Raw genomic sequence first — 18,194 nt, forward strand, 5'->3', positions numbered from 1 at the left:
TCAAATTTGTGTTTCATTACTAGAATTGCAAATTGTCTTCACTTTTAATATCTTAATTTTTTAAATATTTGACCAGTTTTTACTCGTCTGATTTGAAAACGAGTTATTTGTAAGTTTGTTTTGTAGCTTTTACTGTATATAATATGAGGTGCTCATACATTTATTTGGGTTGACAGTCATAATGGCCCTCCGAAAGAAGCTATGATTACAATGCGGCCTGCGAAAAAAATGAGTTTGACACCCCTGGTCTATAATAAATTTGCACACCCCTGTTTAAATGCCTAGTGCCTATTATTAAGTACTTATGATTACCCGCAAAATAAAGTTCAGCAGTTCTCGTAGTTTAGTCTGGGTTGTGAAGTAAAATACAGTAAATTACATCGAATGAGAATGCGAGTTTATGTAGGTAACTTGACTGGCTTTGAGCAAACGCAGGATGAAGGCTGACAGATGGACCGGCGAGCACACACAGCGCTAAGCTTCGGCGTGGGTGGACCCATGTCATGCATGGTGCTGCCATGAGGGGATTTTCCTGTGTACTACTACAAGCTCTAGCTGTGGGAAAAACCTCAATGAGAGCAGTCGTTTTGAAGGCCAAGAGAAAAGGTGCAGGGAAAGGAGCTGACTGTGACAACCTGTTAGCAAAATTGGTAAAGATGATTTCTTGTGGCTTGACCATAATGTTATTTCATAAATATTTCTTAATTTTTGGGGATAATAATATTGTAAATCAGTTGTTCCTATAACAGTTATTTGAAAATTATTTACTATTACTCAATAATTGGAGAGCTTCTTTTACCATTTATTTGAGTTATAATAATAGTGTCACTTGAGTATACTGTTTGGCTCCTCTTAGGTACCGTTAATCACAGGAAGAATTATATGTAGTAACCCACTACGTCCACAGGACGGCAGTAACATTAAGAGAATTGACGCGGTTGACGGAATGGCAGACTAGAAGAAGAAAAGGCCGGCAGTTAGCATCACGTCGCTAAACAGAGCCAGCGTGAGTGTTAAACTGTGTTTCCCCTCACTTTTTATCACCACGATGGCTGTCCTTTCACTACACGTGTGACATTTACAGACGTAAAAGCACCGCATCTCTTCTGTGTTGCTCCGCAGCAGCCTCGACCTTGTATGAATTAGCTTTAGCCGAACAGCTGCAAACAAAGAGCTACAGAAGTTAGCAATGCATGCTGAAAAGAAAGACAGCCAACATTAGCACCGCGTTGAAAATGTGTAAAGTTCAAATGCGGAGAGCTTTGGTGCATCACCGACTTAATACGGCCGTTGAGAAGATATGTGGGCAGGTATCAAGTTCAGCTTCATCATTTGATCCCTGACTTGAGGGCGGGGCGATTTTCAGATCGCGCAAGTACATGTTTCTTTTTACAATCAACAGTGTTTGTGTATCTGTACTGCGATGTAATTTGGCAAAATAGCCTTTTGCAATTGATCCAATGCACTGAGACAACTCAGTCAACATAAACGTCAACCCCATTTCTTTTCTCATGTCTTTTAGATCTTGCTGCCGAGCAGCAGTAGTAGAGCTCCACAATGGAGCTGAAGGAGCCAGAGCCAACCCACATCAAAGTGGAGGCACAGGAGGACGTGTGCGGCAGTCATGATGCCAAGCAACCAGAGGAGACGGCCGACGGCGCAGAGTTCCAGGTGACTAGCATCATTGTCAAGAGTGAAGACGATGAGGAGACCCAGTCGCCTGAGGACAAGGGCGAGGCCGGTGCCACTGTGGAGCCCCTCGTGGGAGTGCAACCTCAGAGCCGTGTGGCTCGGGTTACACGGTCGCAGCGAGCTGCGTCGGCCCTTCCTGACCCCAAGACCGCAGCTCCCGGCGACGTGACGACAGCCGGAAGCACATTGTCCGGTTTGAACTGCACGCGGCGTGAGCGGCACCCGAGCGGGAAACCATTCATCTGCCCATTTTGCTGCAAAACCTTCAACCAACGCGTTCACTTGTCCCGCCACTTAAGCGTCCACACGGGGGACAAACCCTTCCACTGCACCATCTGCACCAAAATGTTTGCCACCAGGGACCGCTTGCGCTCCCACACCAGAATCCACACGGGAGAAAAACCATTCACCTGCCCCGTTTGCGGCAAGCGTTTCTTCCACCGTTCGCATTTAGTCAAACACTCGCACATTCACACGGGCGTGAAACCCTTCTCGTGCCTCTTTTGCGGCAAGCGCTTCTACTCCAATGGCGATCTGATCAAACACACGAGGACGCACACCGGAGAGAAACCCTTCACCTGCTCCATCTGCAACACCAGCTTCAGCGACAGCTCCACGCTGGGCAAGCACAAGCGGCGACACACGGGAGAGAAACCCTTCAGCTGCACCGTGTGCGACAAGCGATTCCCCTTCAAGTTCCAGGTCAAGAAGCACAAGTGTGTTGGGGAGAACAGCAACGCCAAGTGAACTCAAAACAACCACTACGCCGTAGCCATGTCCAAAGTCCGGCCCGCGGGCCAAATCCGGCCCACTATCAGATTTCATATCGGCCGCAGCTTCGGTCTTATAATGTATAATTTATGGCCCGCCTGCATTGTCAAACTGAATATAAGAAAAAAAAATGAAACTTGGACCTGTAATCCCTCCTATTACCAAAGGGTGGCAGCACCACCCTTCGCCGCTCATTTCTGCCATGGCGACTGCAAAGAAAACGAGGACAGTTGACGCTTTCAAGAGAAATGGGAATGACAATACTTGCTCGCTGAAAATCAAGGCAATTGTGTTTGTCTCATTTCTAAAGAGACGCTTGCCTTGTTTAAGCATTTCAACCCAAAGAGACACTAGTAGACTCAACATGGCATCACAACAGCGATTCTTCACGCGGGGCTGTGAGTCAAAATGAAATAGAAATGAAATATCGCTTAATATTAAACATTACGAAGTGGCCATGTTAATACTGTTGATGTTATAAACCTGTAGACATTACTTTTACTATTACTATTACTTTCTGAAAGAAATTGTAAAGGACAAGAGCAAAACTCACTTGTTTTACGTTTTAATAATAACAGACACATTTGCATTACTTATAACTCCTGTTTAAAATGTTCATGAGGAAAAAATAATTTCAAACTCAAGTAAATGTAAGGTATTTCAAACCGTTTGTTCAATGTTATCTAACTCTTCAGATATGCATGAAAGGCAGAATTTGTGTTTTTAGAGTGGTTCACATCTGCCTGAATAGCATATATTTGGCTATTTTGTCGTTTGAAAAATAAAGACAATTGTGACAATGAAATTTGTTTTATAACAGTGAGTATTTGCAAGAAATGTTTGTCGTTCAAAAATGTCCGAAAAAACGTTTGGCCCCCGGCCGGGCCCCTTCACTTTATTAAATCTGGCCCTCCTTGCAAAAACACCCCTGCTTTACAGGATGATGCTGCCGAGTGCGCAAAGCTCACAAATATGTTTTTCAAAAGACCAACCGCAGAGCAAAATGGTGAAGAGCCAAGCTTTGGGCACAACACGGGCTGATTCGTATGCGAATATCGGTCTCGGATGCTCTCCGAGCGAGCGATTCACCTTGCATTTTAGAAGATAAATATACTGCATATCGTTTGAGTCATGGAAAATAATATGGATAATGCAACATAAAACATCATTCAAACGCTATAGTAGCCTGCTAACCATCTTAATGATGCGTTTGATGATGTACGTACGTATTTTTAGGAAGAAATCTTTCACACATTGTCAGCGCTTAAATATTGGAGTCAAGTGACACAGCAATATTCTATTATTCTGCCATTGGGCCGGTTGCATTTAAAACTGAAAAGTGGCTCCCGGCACGCCACTGGACACGACAGCCCCTTGGTTCCAAGCCGCCAGTGTCTTTTAGGAAGCCATCCTTCCTTCCTGCTTGCCTGCATTTCGCTCCAAAACGTGACAACCTGCTCATTTGACTTTTCTCGCAAGCAACCCCCCTGATGTGATCCGAGAGTGTCGACCGATTGAGTGAGCCAATGTTTTGGATCTTTCAGTCAGTCGACGTTGTCACGAGCTGATTCCACGTTGACTGATGTCGAGTCAAAAACAAAAAATATCAAATACTTTGACACGCGACTTGGCGTCACTTTAAAACGTAGGTTGAAGTGACCCCAAAGGTTGTGGCTCTTTTTTTGCTCGCTTCCCCTCTTTCCCATCCCCAATGAAATCCAAGTGGTGTCCAAAGTCTGGACAAAGGTGGCCCAAGTAATATCGTGTTCCGTCGGGCAAAGACGTGCACACGTACAAAGGGTCTCCGCGGGAACGCGCTCTTCCAAGGTTGCTGAGGAGCGAGCCAGCCAGCGGGCGAAGAGGAACTGATAGTCACTGAGATGATTCTGTAGATTTGTTTTATGAGGTGTGAAATTCCAACATGTCCTCCTTTGCTAGTTCAAAGAAAAGACCCAACAAAAAACAGGAAAAGTTGGATGTGGACTCTTTTGACGTGGGCCGCACTTGAGTAAAAAAAACAAAAAAAACAAGCTTGCCTGGCCAAGTGGCAGGCAGCACGTGGACTGACTGTACACTCCCTGAAATGATTCAGCATCTCCAAACTGTTTGGTGATGATCTATCTCATGAAAGAAAATTCTTTTTCCTTCTTCAGCGACAATGCAAGAGAGCAGCGAAATGACCGTCCGGCTCCCTTCGACGTGGGTGGCACTTGCCTGCATCCAGGCATCAATCGGCAACAGGCAAATACCAAAGCTATTTTGCCAACATCACAAGAAAAGTATCAATTTGAGAACCAAGGTTCCCTTGATGAATATCGCTGTGTCTGGGAGTTAAGTTTCGTCTTCTTTTCTCCGCCTCTTCCCTCATTTCCAGCACAGTGACGCACAGGTGGTCTTGGCTCCATATAAGGTCATTTATCGTTTCCTCGCCGTCAATTGGAATTTTACCGATTCCACCATTTTCTTCTTGCGTGTGCGTGTGTGTGCGCGCGTGCGTGCGTGAGTGCGTGCGTGCATGACTGCGTGTGTGTGTGTGTGTGTGTGTGTGTGTGTGTGTGTGTGTGTGTGTGTGTGTGTGTGTGTGTGTGTGTGCATGCGCGTGTGAGAGAGTTAGGTTTCGTTTTCTTCAACTCCCTTGAAGAATTTTTTCTGACCACATGCTGTTGATGCCAAATGTTTCCAGCTCAGTGACGCCCAGGCCGTTTTGGTCTCAAGGTGCGTGTGTCATTTTGGAGCCAACTATTGTTAAGTACACTGCCACCAGCCTTCGTCTGCTGCCGTCAAGACGCTGACCCGACGACTGCAAAGGAGAGATGGAACTTCAGAACATGCAGGTTGTAATTCCATAATTTATAGTGCATGCGTGCGTGTGTGCGACTATCAAAACTTTGGTCAGCCCTTCGAAAGCTTGATCGGTTTCTTCAAAGGCAGCCCTTACGCTCGGCCTAAAAAAAACAAAAACATCTTTTAATGATCATTTTCTTTCTAAGTTGATCAAACTCATATCGATGGATATTTTGATATCATTCAGAAAAGGCAGCCTCCGTTTTATTTGATCCTTTGAACCCAATATTGACATGAGTTAGAACAACTTTGAAGGGGAGAATAAAAAAAGAGATCTTTTTGGCCTCGTCTGCCTAGTGGCAGGGCCGCCGTTGCGTGACCACACCCTCTCAACCGTACATTTATTCTGCGTGTCAATCAATGTACATGAAAGCTTTTAAGTGGATACTTTATGATTAGAACATTCCAAAATGGTTTCATACACGTAAATAGTACAATAATAGTATAAACAACATGCAGAGAATATTGTATCAATATTGAAAATGTAAACATGAGTCACCAACGTTAGCGAAACGTTAACGTTTTTGTTTGGTTGGTTTGTTCATTTCGAACATGAAAAGAAATACAAGAAAAAAGTAAAAAACACAGAAAATGATAACTCCATAGTACAATAGAAGATCAAAAAAGAAGAAATTGATATTGCATTATAGTTTTCCCTTTGTAGTAAATTCATGTTTGTTCAAAAGGGAGGAGAAGGGAGCCTAAGCTTATCTGACTCTTCCCCTTGTAACTACATATGTCTTTGATTCTGTCAAGATTTGACCATTGTCAAATATATCAAATAAATAAATACAAAAGCAACTTAAACGACTTCACGGCATATTAGGGTATCCCGTCAACATTTTGTCCTTAGACATTTTTTTTTTAAACTTCAGTAAGGTTCTTTAGTTCTTCACTGCCGCTGTTCCGTAATTCCACACCTCTAACTGTTATACAATGTAACTAAGTTTGTTCTCAACAAATAAACATAAGTGTTCCCCTTAAATAAATTTCCCTCCACTCAAACAACCTCTGGATACTGTTTGGCAATTGATTATTTCTTATTTTGTACATGAGTTGGACGGTTTTGAAGTCGACTAGGTCGTCGTATTTCAGTGAGTTCAGTATAATAAAAAGAGGGTTTAGATGGTTCTCGATGATCAGCATTATTTATAAGTCGTAATGCTTTGTTTTTAAATATCAGTTTAATAAATAAAGATTGGATCTGTGTTTGTTTTGTATGTATTGTCCCACACCTCCACACAGTAAATGATGTATGGGAGTATGAAGGAGCAGTGCAAGGAATGTAATGATGACTGAATTATAAGGTATTTTACTTTATACGATACTGCTAGTGATTTGGAAATGTTTGCTTGGATATACATTATATGTGCTTTCCGACTCAATTTATTATCTATAAGCACGTGTAACGTAGAACGGTGTGCGCGCGCGTGTAACACACGGAGATGCTACGTTCCGTTGTTAACCTTGGTTAACCAGGGACCTCTAGTGGTCACAATTGACCGTAGCAGAAGTCAACATCCTATTTTCTTTCTAGTTATTATAATTACTTTTTGTAACAAGGTATACAATACTGTCAATATGTCTTCAGAGGTCTTCTTTGATAACAACGTACAAGACTGCAAATAGTCGAACTTCCGCCATTTGAATTCACACCTTTGTCCCTCTTCTGAACTTAGGACCGTTCCGCGACCACTGACGACGGCGTGTCCGGAGGAGCATCTTTGCCTGTGGCCGTCGGCCAGTCAGAGACGTGAGTCAGCTTATCCATCACTCTACTCCAGTCTTTTTTTTTTTTTTTTAACGCTATTTTATGTCTGTACGGCGACGTTGAGTGCTTTGAAAGGCGCCTTATCAATCAAATGTATTGTTATGCTTACTCGACGACAAAGTCTGCTGCCGTTTGGCCGTTTGCCGTCCTTTTTTTCTGAAATAGCGCCGGGCTCGCCACGTTACATGGCTTTGCCTTGGCTGGCTTTCTCCTCAGCTTTAGAGCTCTTGTCTTTTTTTGTGTTCCAGTCGGTTGGGTTTGCCGTTTCAACGTCCATCTAATCGGAGACAAGACACCACACCGTGGTGGCGTTTGGTATTGCTCCTCTTTATTGTTCCTCGCACACTCATATACACATGCGCTTTTTGTTTTTGGTCACACTCTCACTCCCACACACACACGTTCAGAGCGTCAAACGTGGGAATCAAACTCACGGTGTCGGCACCAATGTTCCCTCTAATTTTTCAAGTGTCTAGTAATCTAATAGTGTCTAATAAATAAATGAGGAAATACAGGAATGAATCCATCAGTCCAAAAGTACATGTACAGATGAATGAAAAAATAGATAGATAGATAGATAGATAGATAGATAGATAGATAGATAGATAGATAGATAGATAGATAGATAGATAGATAGATAGATAGATAGATAGATAGATAGATAGATAGATAGATAGATAGATAGATAGATAGATAAAGACCGATCAATCAATCAATGAAATATTGTCAATGAGACCTTGAACTTGCTCGGCGTCGCATTTTGTGTTGTGTACAGCCCGTTCCTTTTCTGTCGGGCTTTCGCGCTCTCTCGCAATAATGTACCGACTGAGCCCCATCTCGTCCCATCTCGTTGCCGCAAACAAGGTCAAAACCAACGTCAAGTGGAAAGAAAACTTCACGTCACTTGGCTAAACACAAAATACGGCATTAGACGCACGCAGAACAAACAAGCTCGGGACATTCGTACGGAGTAAGCAAGAATAGAAGGAGAGCACAAAATGGCAAATGACAAGTGGTTCGAGATGAACCAAAGCACCCAGAAACTGATCGGCGAACCACCAAAGCCCAAGGTACGCATCGGACGCGCACGCGCTTGACTAATGCCTTGGTCGAGTTGAGCAAGTCGTTCGCTCCGTCGGGGGGGAGAGAGAGAGAGAGAGAGAGAGAGAGAGAGAGAGAGAGAGAGAGAGAGAGAGAGAGAGAGAGACGCCGCCGCCGCCTGTGACGACGTTTGCGCTCAGTTTGTTCAGATACGCTGGGGCTCCATTCTGGTGGTGGTCCCGACGCTCCTCTTGGTCGTGCTTGTCATCCAAAACATCGTCTTCTTCCACTGGAACAGGTACGCACGAAGGCACGCACGCGCGCACGCAATGAACAAACACTTGACCGCCACAAGTTACATTCCTCACAAAGGATGGCAGCTTCATGTCTACCCTTTATGTGTTCCAAGGCCTCAGGACATCGTCAAAGAGCTGGGCGCGCTGGTGGCGACTTTGCCCAACAGCATCCCGGACCACAACTGCAGCGACTTAGCCTGCCACTGGGCGGCGCTGCAGACCACATTGGCAAAGCTGAAGGCAGGTCAGGAGGCATTGGCAGAGCTGAAGGCAGGTCAGGAGGCAGGTCAGGCGGCATTGACAGAGCTGAAGGCAGGTCAGGAGGCAGGTCAGACCGCATTGACAGAGCTGAAGGCAGGTCAGGAGGCAGGTCAGACCGCATTGACAGAGCTGAAGGCAGGTCAGGAGGCAGGTCAGACCGCATTGACAGAGCTGAAGGCAGGTCAGGAGGCAGGTCAGACGGCATTGGCAGAGCTGAAGGCGAGTCACACTGCGATTTCCAGCGACCTGGAGAAGAGTCAGACCGCATTGGCAGAGCTGAAGGCAGGTCAGACCGCATTGGCAGAGCTGAAGGCAGGTCAGGAGGCAGGTCAGACCGCATTGGCAGAGCTGAAGGCAGGTCAGGAGGCAGGTCAGACCGCATTGGCAGAGCTGAAGGCAGGTCAGACGGCATTGGCAGAGCTGAAGGCAGGTCAGGAGGCAGGTCAGACCGCATTGGCAGAGCTGAAGGCAGGTCAGACGGCATTGGCAGAGCTGAAGGCGAGTCACACCGCGATTCGCAGCGACCTGGAGGCGAGTCAGAGCCTGCTGGCCAAAGTCTGGGAGGAGATTCGCAGCAACAAAGGCCTACTGAATGAGACACTGAAAGACCTGGAGACGGACTACAAGAACATGTCTCAGGTGAGGTGGACATTTCAGAACTTAACGTCCCTCCCTGCCTCCCTCCTCTTACACACAAACTACTATCTCCTTTGAATAAGAACAAAAGTATTGTTGAAAGATGCAAACAAAGTGTCCCAGTTGGAGATCTCATTTCAGTTTTTTCAAACGCTTGGTGCGCAGGAGCTGTCACAAGAGACCAAGGAGTTACACAACTTCAGTTTGGATTTGTCCAGCCTGCAGCAGAAGGTGGTGGATCAGCCCACACTTAACAGGGAACTCCATGGTAGCTAGCGAGCAAGCGTGTCCAGTTTGTTTAAAGCGGGCATCTATTTTGCGCTCTCACATGTTTTTTTTTTTTTTTTATATGCCTCAGGTCTCTTGCCCAGAGACTGCAGTGACGTCATGGGGGCGAGAAAGTCCCACAGTGGAGTCTATACCTTCTTCTCTATTGGGTCCGACAGGTTGGAGGCTTATTGCAACATGAACCTGGACGGGGGAGGCTGGACTGTAAGTGCCTGACCCCCCCCCGAGAAAAACACCCCAAAGTTCCCCTCGTGATGCCTTCCCCAATAAAGGTGGCACTTTTCTTCAATGCTGAACGTCCAGTTGGCCAGTCATGCTCGTTTGCTCCGCTGATGGTGTGCGTGCGTGTGTGTTTGCAGGTGATCCAGAGGAGAAAGGACGGCTCCGTCGACTTCTATCGGGGTTGGAACGACTATCGAAAAGGCTTTGGAGACCTCGCCGGAGAGCACTGGCTCGGTCGGAAACAAAGACACCCTTCTTGTCAAGCCTTTGTGGTTTGCGTGACGTGACGCCGCCGCCTTTGCGTGTTTGCAGGCCTGCAAAACATCCACGCTCTGACGGCCTCGGGCGCTTACCAGTTGCGGATCGACTTCACCATATTCAACGGCCGCAATTACTACGCTCTCTACGACGACTTCTCGGTGGGCCACGAGAAGGACGGCTACCCGCTGCTTGTGAGCGCCTACTCTGGAAATGCAGGTAGCGACTCCCGCCCGGGGGGTGCACACTCGAGAGCCTGCGCCGCCTGCGTGTGCTCAAAAGCAAGTTTGTGTGCTTTGCAAACGATAAATTAGCCGACCATTCTGGGATGAAGTTCACCACCAAAGACCGCGACCAAGACAGGGACTCTGTCAATTGCGCCAATAAATATAAGGGAGCTTGGTGGTACAGATACTGTCACATCTCCAACTTGAACGGGATGTACAAGGCAACCGGCACCTGCGACAATACCAATGCAGTCTGGCATGACTTGGGGGGATCACATAATACCTGCCTGAGATTTGTGGAGATGAAGATCCGGCCCAGAAAGTGAGCGGCCAGCCGGCGGAGCCTGGGAACGGCATCCCCGTGGGATCACGTGGGTGCTGCCCGCCGTCACCCATTTGCGCAGCGCTCGTCAAGTAAGATGGCGGTGCGCAAATGTGTGTCGGATTTGGCCCGGGCAAATGGGCTCAAGTGCAATTTCGAATTTCACCAGAAGCTTGACACGAGAGAGACCTGACAAACGGTTAGTTGGAAGTTAGTTCCTCCAAATGAATTCTTTTAAAAAAGCAGTTTGGCGCTGTTGCAGTTCCAAATTTCACCAGCAGACGGTGCCAAATTTAGACTGATGTGACATGGTCAATCCGTCGTTAGTCAAAAATGATTGAGTCGGAAAACACGACCTGTTTTGAATGACACACACACACACACACACACACACACTCACTTTTGGATCATTTTAGGATGTTTTGCTTTGCTATCATAAAATCCCTTACATCTGTTAACATAAGGAGTGGCCATAAGCATAGGTTAGCTACGATTGATTATGTGTTAAGTTCGTGAGTGTTTTACAATGACATCTGTTCAAGTAAGGGTAGCCACCCATAACCATTGTTTAGTTAGGTTGCGTTGAATATTGAGTTAGCTTTCATTTTCTTCCTTTTTGTGTCGTTTCAGTTGAATATTTTTAAACATGGTTGATCGTTGTTGATGTCACAAGGTTGGTTGGATGGATGGATGGATGGATGGATGGATGGATGGATGGATGGATGGATGGATGGATGGATGGATGGATGGATGGATGGATGGATGGATGGATGGATGGATGGATGGATGGATGGATGGATCATCAACATGTATTCAATATGGATGTTTTATTCATACATGAATGTATTCTCACGTGAGTAAGGACTGTTAAAGTAAGGGTCCCCGTAATCATCGTTTAGTTATGTTGTGTAATTCAGTTGCATTTTCTTTTTTCTTTTCTTTTCTTCACAATCCAAAGAGGTTTGCGACGGCATCATTCTCGCTTGAATGAGAAACGGCGAGTGGAATTGCCGTCGTTTGTACGAACAATTGAGATGTGTCACTTTTTTCCTTATTCATTAAACTTTCTCTTGATAATCCTTTGATTTGATGATCGATTGTTTTTTTTTTTCACGTGCATTTTACAATGTGGAATGTATGAGCACCTCGCATTACATACAGTCAAAGCTACAAAACAAACGGACAAATAACTTTTTCAAATCAGACGAGTAAAAGCTGGTGAAGATATTAAAAGTGAAGACAATTTGCAATTACACACGAATTTGAAGCACAATTTGTTTACGCTTTCGCAGAAAATGATGTGGCGGGCCGTGTCTGGCCCCCAGGCCTTGAGTTTGACACCCGTGCCTTAGGGAGAGAAAGCCGCTGTAAAAAGGACGCCGAGGTAGGTGTCAGACCTACGTGAGTCATTCCTAGAATGGCAAATGATCTTCAATTTGAATAATATGGTTTTTTTTCTTCTTTTAAATATTTGTCCAGTTTTTACTCATCTGATTTGAAAACGACTTATTTGTCCATCGCACACACTGCCGACTTGTCACAACGGATACAATGAACGTAGCAGGTGACCTTACTCAGCAGGCCTCTCATCTCTGCCAGGGGATGAGATGCAAAGATCCACTTTCAGGTCCTTGCTCGGGCTTTGCCATTCCCCTCCATCTCATCTCCTTTCCTGTCGAACTTTGGCATTGTCAGCTTGTGTGTGTGTGTGTGTGTGTGTGTGTGTGTGTGTGTGTGTGTGTGTGTGTGTGTGTGTGTGTGTGTGTGTGTGTGTGTGTGTGTGTGTGCGTGTGTGCACTCACACCATCGGGGTGGGCTGGCAGGGGTCACGGTTTGCCGGGTCGCCTGGAACTGTCAAGAGGAACAAAGCAGAGTGCAAAACGGCCTGAAATCAAAGATCATGTTCACGATTGGAAAGCTGCTTTCGATTTTTTTTTCTTCATGTGAGCCTCATGAAATCTATTTTTATTTTTGTCAATGACTTGATTTGACTTTGGCTAGGCTAATTTGTGCACCACCCAGAATGCCACAGTGGGAGCAGACAGTGTTCGAAAAGCATATAATGATTGGCTCTTTGCTTGTTTTTTTTTGTTTTTTTGTAAGTATGAGGGACAATGGTGGACGGCGCGCTTTGGTGGTCTTGGTTCGCCATGGTGACCACGGATATAAACAATTCAAATTCTTTCAATTCGTTCTCAAACTACGCTCCTCAAACACTGCTTGATATGAAGAGAGTGAAAAAAAGTAAGAAAATGGCACTCTATAATATTGTATCTCATAAACGCTGAAGTCATTACACAATTGAATAGGCGAAAGATGATTAACTTGTTGAAGGGGCCTTCTACTTGCTTGTTTCGACCACCAGGAGGCAGTATAAAAAAGATATAGCTGTATAATGCTGAGTTTCCGTTTGCCGATTTTGTTCGTTCTTGGCCTTTTTTGTTTTCTTGACGTCCACACACATACAACAACAATTCTATTATTCTATTATTATAATTCTGTTATCGTTTTGTTTCATCAAATGTATTCAAGGGAATGAATCAATGAGGACGATAAAAACATAATTACATAAATATCCTCGTACTAAAAGCCATTTCCCGCAGTGAAAGTTTTCTGTTAGCTAAAAAAGAAAAAGAAAAAGAAAAAAAACACCAAGAACATATTTACCTTGTATTCGTCCTGCAACAGCATTCCAGGTGCTTGAAATTTTCGACGAAATACGGTGACGTCATCGCTATAAATGAAATGTGTAATTTCTGCAAAAGTGTAGCAACACAAACGAAACTTTTTGCAGCACAAACGAACGGTACCATTTTGGGTCCATTTGGAGGAAAATGGGAGGCTGGATAACGTCCTCGCTAGAAAATAAATGTAGAATATCTACAAAACCGAAGCAGCACAAACGAATTTTTTGCAGCACAAACCAGCACAAACGTAACAGACTATTTTCCTTCGATTTTGCGTGGGCTGGGGGGGCCAGCTTCACGCGGGTGCAAATTTCAAGCACCTGGAATGCTCCTGAAGCAGGACAAATACAAGGTAAATATGTTCTTAGTCTTTTTTTTTCTGTCTTTTTAGCTTACAGAAAACGTTCACTGCGGGAAATGGCTTTCAGTACGAGGATATTTCTGTAATTATGTTTTTAGCGTGCCCATTGATTAATTCCCTTATTATCAATAAGCCTATATCAGTGTCCTGCCCGCGGGCTAAATCCGGCCCCCGATCAGATTTCATGCGGCCCGCAGCTTCGGTCTTATAATGTATAATTTATGGCCCGCCTGCATTGTCAAACTGAATATAAAAAAATATATATATATATATATAAAAAAAGAAACTTTCACCTGTAATTCCTCCTATGACCAAAGGGTAGCAGCACCACCCCTCGCCGCTCATTTCTGCCATGGCGACTGCAAAGAAAACGAGGATACTTGACATTGAGGGCCGTCGCTTTCAAGAGAAATGGGAATTACAATATTTGCTCGACACGAGTAGACTCAACATGGCATCACAAGAGCGATTCTTCACGCGGGGCTGTGAGTTAAAATGAAATAGAAATTTCAAATTTAATTAATATTAAACATTAAGGAGTGACCATGTTAATACTGTTGATGTTATAAACCTGTACATTACTTTTACTATTACTTTCTGAAAGATATTGTAAATGACAAGAGCAAAACTCACTTGATTTAAGTTTTAATAATAACAGACACATTTGTATTACTTATAACTCCTGTTTAAAATGTTCATGAGGAAAAAACAATTTCAAACTCATGTAAATGTAAGGTATTTCAAACCGTTTGTTCAATGTCATCTTCAGATACGAATGAAAGGCAGAATTTGTGTTTTTAGAGTGGTTCACGCGACAAAATAACCAAATATATGACTCTGACTCTTCAGATATGAATGAAAGGCAAAATTTGTGTTTTTAGAGTGGTTCACATCTGCCTGAATGGCTTATATTTGGTTATTTTGTCATTTAAAAAATAAAGACAATTATAACAATGAAATTTGTTTTATAACAGTGTGTATTTGCATGAAATGTTAGTTGTTCAAAAATATCTGAAAAAAACGATTGGCCCCGGGCCCCTTCACTTTATTAAATCTGGCCCTCCTTGCAAAAAGTTTGGACACCCTGCACTACGGCATATATTCTGTATATTATATTTGGGATTTGATATAAGGGTGGGGCTACACAATTTGGCCTAAAAAAAAAAAAATCTCTGCATGCTGCCGCTCTTTGTGCACTTTTCTAGGTATGCATGCAATTAAAATTTATAACTAGCCCAAGAGGGACAAAAACAGTTTTTGTTCAACACGTGGTTTATCGTTAGCACCCTACTATATTGCATTTTCTGTTAACCGCAATTTTAATTTTTTTCATTATTTATGCTCACATGCACACAAGCTGCTGTTGACCCGAGCTCACACCTCAGCGCTTGCATGCGGACTTGCTGATGCCACCCGCCTTTTAAAGGCGCATGCAACTTCACAGGCACTATCATATGCAGTATTTTCTAGACGTTTTATGTTGGCAAGAAGTTCAAATTATATATTTTTTCTATATATATATATATATATATACATATATATATATATATATATATATATATATATATATATATATATATATATATATATATATATGGTTTGTTTGTATCATACTGTAACAGAAGTGACAAAGTGATCAAAAAGCACTTGACCAAATCTTACCGGACTTTTGAAACTGCAACTTTTAACTGCATTGTGATGCACATTACTGCCCCCTAGTGGATTGTAGTATTTTGTGTCAATTTCAGAGGACTTCTTTTTTTTTTTATAAATGTCTTGTATGCAAAAAGTTGTGCATCTGTTCACCCATCAAGTGTGAAATTAAACAACCAGGTGATCTCCCGGTTTCTTACCAACTAGCTGTCCTGGATTATGTCGAATTGTGACATCACAGTTGGGCTCATTAACATAACTCAAAGTTTCTGAGACAAAGTTAAGTGATTAATTTTGGCATATTCATGTCAACAGCAAGGGAAGTGAACAATATTAACTTCAGAGGAAACCAAGATGCCACCTTTTAGTTGAGAGTGTTTTATCTGATCACCATCGCAGACTCAAACACCTCCAATTAGCTTCCGTTTTATCCTCGGTCACAAACGTGTCTGCGTAACAAACTCGATATTAGTATATTTTTTTTCCAAAACAACTTTACAAACATTACACAAGCTGGCAAGACGTGACTTAAATTTGACATGGTAGTCGTGTACATTTTTTCATTTCAGCAAAAACTCCAACTGTACCGAGCGTCGCTTTAGCTGCTGGGGAAAAGCTCTGTCATTTGCTTTGTAAATGTATTTATGTTGCTGACTACAGTGTGTGTGTGCGTGCATGCGTATGTGTGTGTGCATGTATCACTCATGCCACAAAGGGGGAAGTATCAAAGTGTGTGTCTTCACTTGGTCTCAGCACTATTGAGCAGATAGCCGACCTGATTCCTCCCATTTAACAAGTAGGTGGGAATTTTTTCACAATTATAATTTGAAGATTTTTCACGACTTGTTGCATTGGCCCTTCCTACCAATGTCACATCCAAGTTAATGTGGCTAACTATTACTACATTTGTTTACACTGACATATATTATGAAGTATAGCATTGACATGATTCATGTTTAATTTTTATTTATTTATTATTTTGGTATAGTTTATTTTTTGATACAAAGCTGCTGACTCTTACTACCGCTTTAAAACTATTCATGTTGATTTTGTCATTCACATTCGGATACTTCATTATTTATGTAGCGAGGCCGCGTGTGGCTGATGTAAACGTGTACGTTGACATTTTTGGATTCAGGATTTTCCCTTTGCAGGACTAATAATAGCTAATTCGGTTCTATTTATGCTTACATCTGTGTTTCAAAGTTTTTCCTACATCACTTCTTACACATTGCATAATGTGCTGGGTGAAATTGTGCCACTTTATTAGGTACACAATCAAATTGTGACAGGATACTGTTAGATTAAGTACCCTAATGAAGTGGCCTGTGATATTTTTACATTTTTGCTCTCTCAATTGCTGTTAAGTTTCACTTCTAACTTGTGAGACATCAGCGATTATTTCTCAAGAGCAATTTTTGGCGGTTCAGGAGGAGTGTGAGAAGGGAGAATGAGGAAGTTACAACTTTGCCTGGATGAAATGAGACAGGAGCGGGGGTGTCTTTCTGCGAATGAGTGGGGTGGGGGGGTGATGAACATGGCCGTGACTCAACGTGTCTCGATGAGTTATCGGAGGTGCCGAGTGGAGTTTGGAAACTCAAAGCCCTCCCCCGCATGACCTCCATGTCTTCCTCAGGTCCCAAGATGCTCTCCCTCAACACCTCCCTCAGCATTCCGGCGGTCAAGGCGAGTAAAGGAGGCGACATGGATACGCTCTCCATCGTCCTCGGCGCGATCACCATCCTGCTTGGAATTCCGGGCAACTCTATTGTGATCTGGGTGGCGGGATTCAAGCTCCAGGTTTTCTATCTAAGTTTGCTTTCTTTTACTACTGTAGCGTGAATATTGGGAATGGATTTGTGGCAAGATCCTGAGCAGAATGTCTTATTTGAGGCTTCCTGCTCGTCAGAAAAACGTCCTCAACGTGTGGTTGGTCAACCTGGCCGTGGCGGATATAATCTTCTGCTTCACCCGAGTCTTCTCCCTGGTCAAGAAGCTCTTCTTGGACCACTGGCCCTTCGGCTTGTTCATCTGCAAGTTCAACGGCTTCTTCAAGTACGCCAACATGTTTTGCTCCGTCTTCATGTTGGCTGTCATCAGCCTGGACCGGGCCATTTGCGTCTGGTTCCCGGTGTTCACCCGGCGCCACCGCACTGTGGGTCACGCCCGGGTGGTGGCCGTGTGCGTGTGGGCAGCAGCCTTGGTCTTCAGCACCCCTTACTTCTTCTACCGCCAAGTCGTCCTGGGGGCCAAGAACCTGAGCAAGTGCACGGTGGAGGAGGTCAAGGACGCTGACGCCAGGACGGCGCTCTACTTCATCCGCTTCCTGTGCGGCTTTCTGCTGCCTTTTATGGTCATCCTGGCCTGCTACATTCTGGCCGGGGTGGGCATTCGCCGGACCCGCTTGTCGAGTAAGTCGCGCCCCCTCCGGGTTCTGGCCCTGCTGGTGACCGCCTTCTTCCTGTGCTGGGCTCCCTACCACGGCCTGCTGATGCTCCGGATGGTGAACAGCAAAAGCTCGGTGGTCAAGAGTTGGCTTTACATCGCCAAGGGCGTGGCCTACTTCAACAGCTGCGTCAACCCTGTTCTTTACTTCTTTGTGGGTCTCAAAATGAAGGGCAGGTCCAAGAAGTCCTTGGCGGGCCTGTACAAGAGCGCTCTGGCTGAGGACGTGGACAGGGGGTCGGGGCAGACTAAGGAAGACTCTGTGGAGAGCGAATCCCAGCTGTGATGAGGGGCGGGGGGCTAAAACAACTGCTAATGTGTCGCTGCCTTTGTATGTTCAAATGTAATAAAAATGTCTTCTTATCTACCATACTGTCTTGTCCAAAAGGAAAAAAAAAGTGTGCTATACTTCAGAGAGA

General features: G+C 44.2%; 3 protein-coding genes and 1 long non-coding RNA gene across 12 annotated transcripts; 3 read left to right on the forward strand and 1 right to left on the reverse strand.

Moving 5' to 3' along the window:
- Positions 1-906: 906 nt before the first annotated feature.
- LOC125987268 (oocyte zinc finger protein XlCOF19) lies at positions 907-3,268 on the forward strand. Of its 2 annotated transcripts, none has more exons than XM_049751560.1 (2): positions 907-1,006; positions 1,523-3,268. In XM_049751560.1, exon 2 carries the CDS (start codon positions 1,558-1,560, stop codon positions 2,437-2,439), a length of 882 nt encoding a protein of 293 aa, XP_049607517.1. In that variant the 5' UTR covers positions 907-1,006; positions 1,523-1,557; the 3' UTR covers positions 2,440-3,268. The 2 variants fall into 2 exon arrangements, with proteins under 2 accessions (XP_049607517.1, XP_049607518.1); XM_049751561.2 differs by lacking the exon at positions 907-1,006 and adding an exon at positions 1,028-1,310.
- LOC137839703 (uncharacterized) lies at positions 3,096-14,113 on the reverse strand. Its single transcript, XR_011085790.1, has 3 exons — positions 13,971-14,113; positions 12,204-12,480; positions 3,096-5,408 (listed from the first exon to the last, which is right to left on the reverse strand). It is a non-coding gene; the product is annotated as an uncharacterized lncRNA (long non-coding RNA).
- LOC125987498 (fibrinogen C domain-containing protein 1-B-like) lies at positions 5,155-10,533 on the forward strand. Of its 5 annotated transcripts, none has more exons than XM_068648904.1 (10): positions 5,155-5,297; positions 6,987-7,060; positions 7,327-7,393; positions 8,320-8,417; positions 8,529-9,076; positions 9,107-9,315; positions 9,478-9,580; positions 9,671-9,804; positions 9,960-10,056; positions 10,135-10,533. In XM_068648904.1, exons 1-10 carry the CDS (start codon positions 5,277-5,279, stop codon positions 10,392-10,394), a joined length of 1,611 nt encoding a protein of 536 aa, XP_068505005.1. In that variant the 5' UTR covers positions 5,155-5,276; the 3' UTR covers positions 10,395-10,533. The 5 variants fall into 5 exon arrangements, with proteins under 5 accessions (XP_068505005.1, XP_068505006.1, XP_068505007.1 ...); XM_068648905.1 differs by having other exon boundaries at positions 9,119-9,315; XM_068648906.1 differs by having other exon boundaries at positions 8,529-9,034.
- Positions 13,438-18,143, forward strand: LOC125987245 (formyl peptide receptor 2). Of its 4 annotated transcripts, none has more exons than XM_049751498.2 (3): positions 13,438-13,668; positions 16,967-17,130; positions 17,240-18,143. In XM_049751498.2, exons 1-3 carry the CDS (start codon positions 13,464-13,466, stop codon positions 18,059-18,061), a joined length of 1,191 nt encoding a protein of 396 aa, XP_049607455.1. In that variant the 5' UTR covers positions 13,438-13,463; the 3' UTR covers positions 18,062-18,143. The 4 variants fall into 4 exon arrangements, with proteins under 4 accessions (XP_049607455.1, XP_049607456.1, XP_049607457.1 ...); XM_049751499.2 differs by lacking the exon at positions 13,438-13,668 and adding an exon at positions 13,790-14,162; XM_049751500.2 differs by lacking the exon at positions 13,438-13,668 and adding an exon at positions 15,675-16,126.
- The last annotated feature ends 51 nt before the right edge of the window (positions 18,144-18,194 follow it).

Source organism: Syngnathus scovelli, chromosome 19, assembly GCF_024217435.2.
Source record: "Syngnathus scovelli strain Florida chromosome 19, RoL_Ssco_1.2, whole genome shotgun sequence".
Taxonomy (NCBI): domain Eukaryota; kingdom Metazoa; phylum Chordata; class Actinopteri; order Syngnathiformes; family Syngnathidae; genus Syngnathus; species Syngnathus scovelli.

Coding starts and splice junctions, on each gene's coding strand:
- LOC125987245 (XM_049751498.2), top strand. CDS start 13,464: ATGGGAGGCTGGATAACGTCCTCGCTAGAAAATAAATGTAGAATATCT. Junction 13,669..16,966: donor TGAAGCAGGACAAATACAAG/GTAAATATGTTC, acceptor TGTCTTCCTCAG/GTCCCAAGATGCTCTCCCTC. Junction 17,131..17,239: donor TGGCGGGATTCAAGCTCCAG/GTTTTCTATCTA, acceptor CCTGCTCGTCAG/AAAAACGTCCTCAACGTGTG.
- LOC125987498 (XM_068648903.1), top strand. CDS start 5,277: ATGGAACTTCAGAACATGCAG. Junction 5,298..6,986: donor TGGAACTTCAGAACATGCAG/GTTGTAATTCCA, acceptor TTCTGAACTTAG/GACCGTTCCGCGACCACTGA. Junction 9,316..9,477: donor ACTACAAGAACATGTCTCAG/GTGAGGTGGACA, acceptor CTTGGTGCGCAG/GAGCTGTCACAAGAGACCAA.
- LOC125987268 (XM_049751560.1), top strand. CDS start 1,558: ATGGAGCTGAAGGAGCCAGAGCCAACCCACATCAAAGTGGAGGCACAG.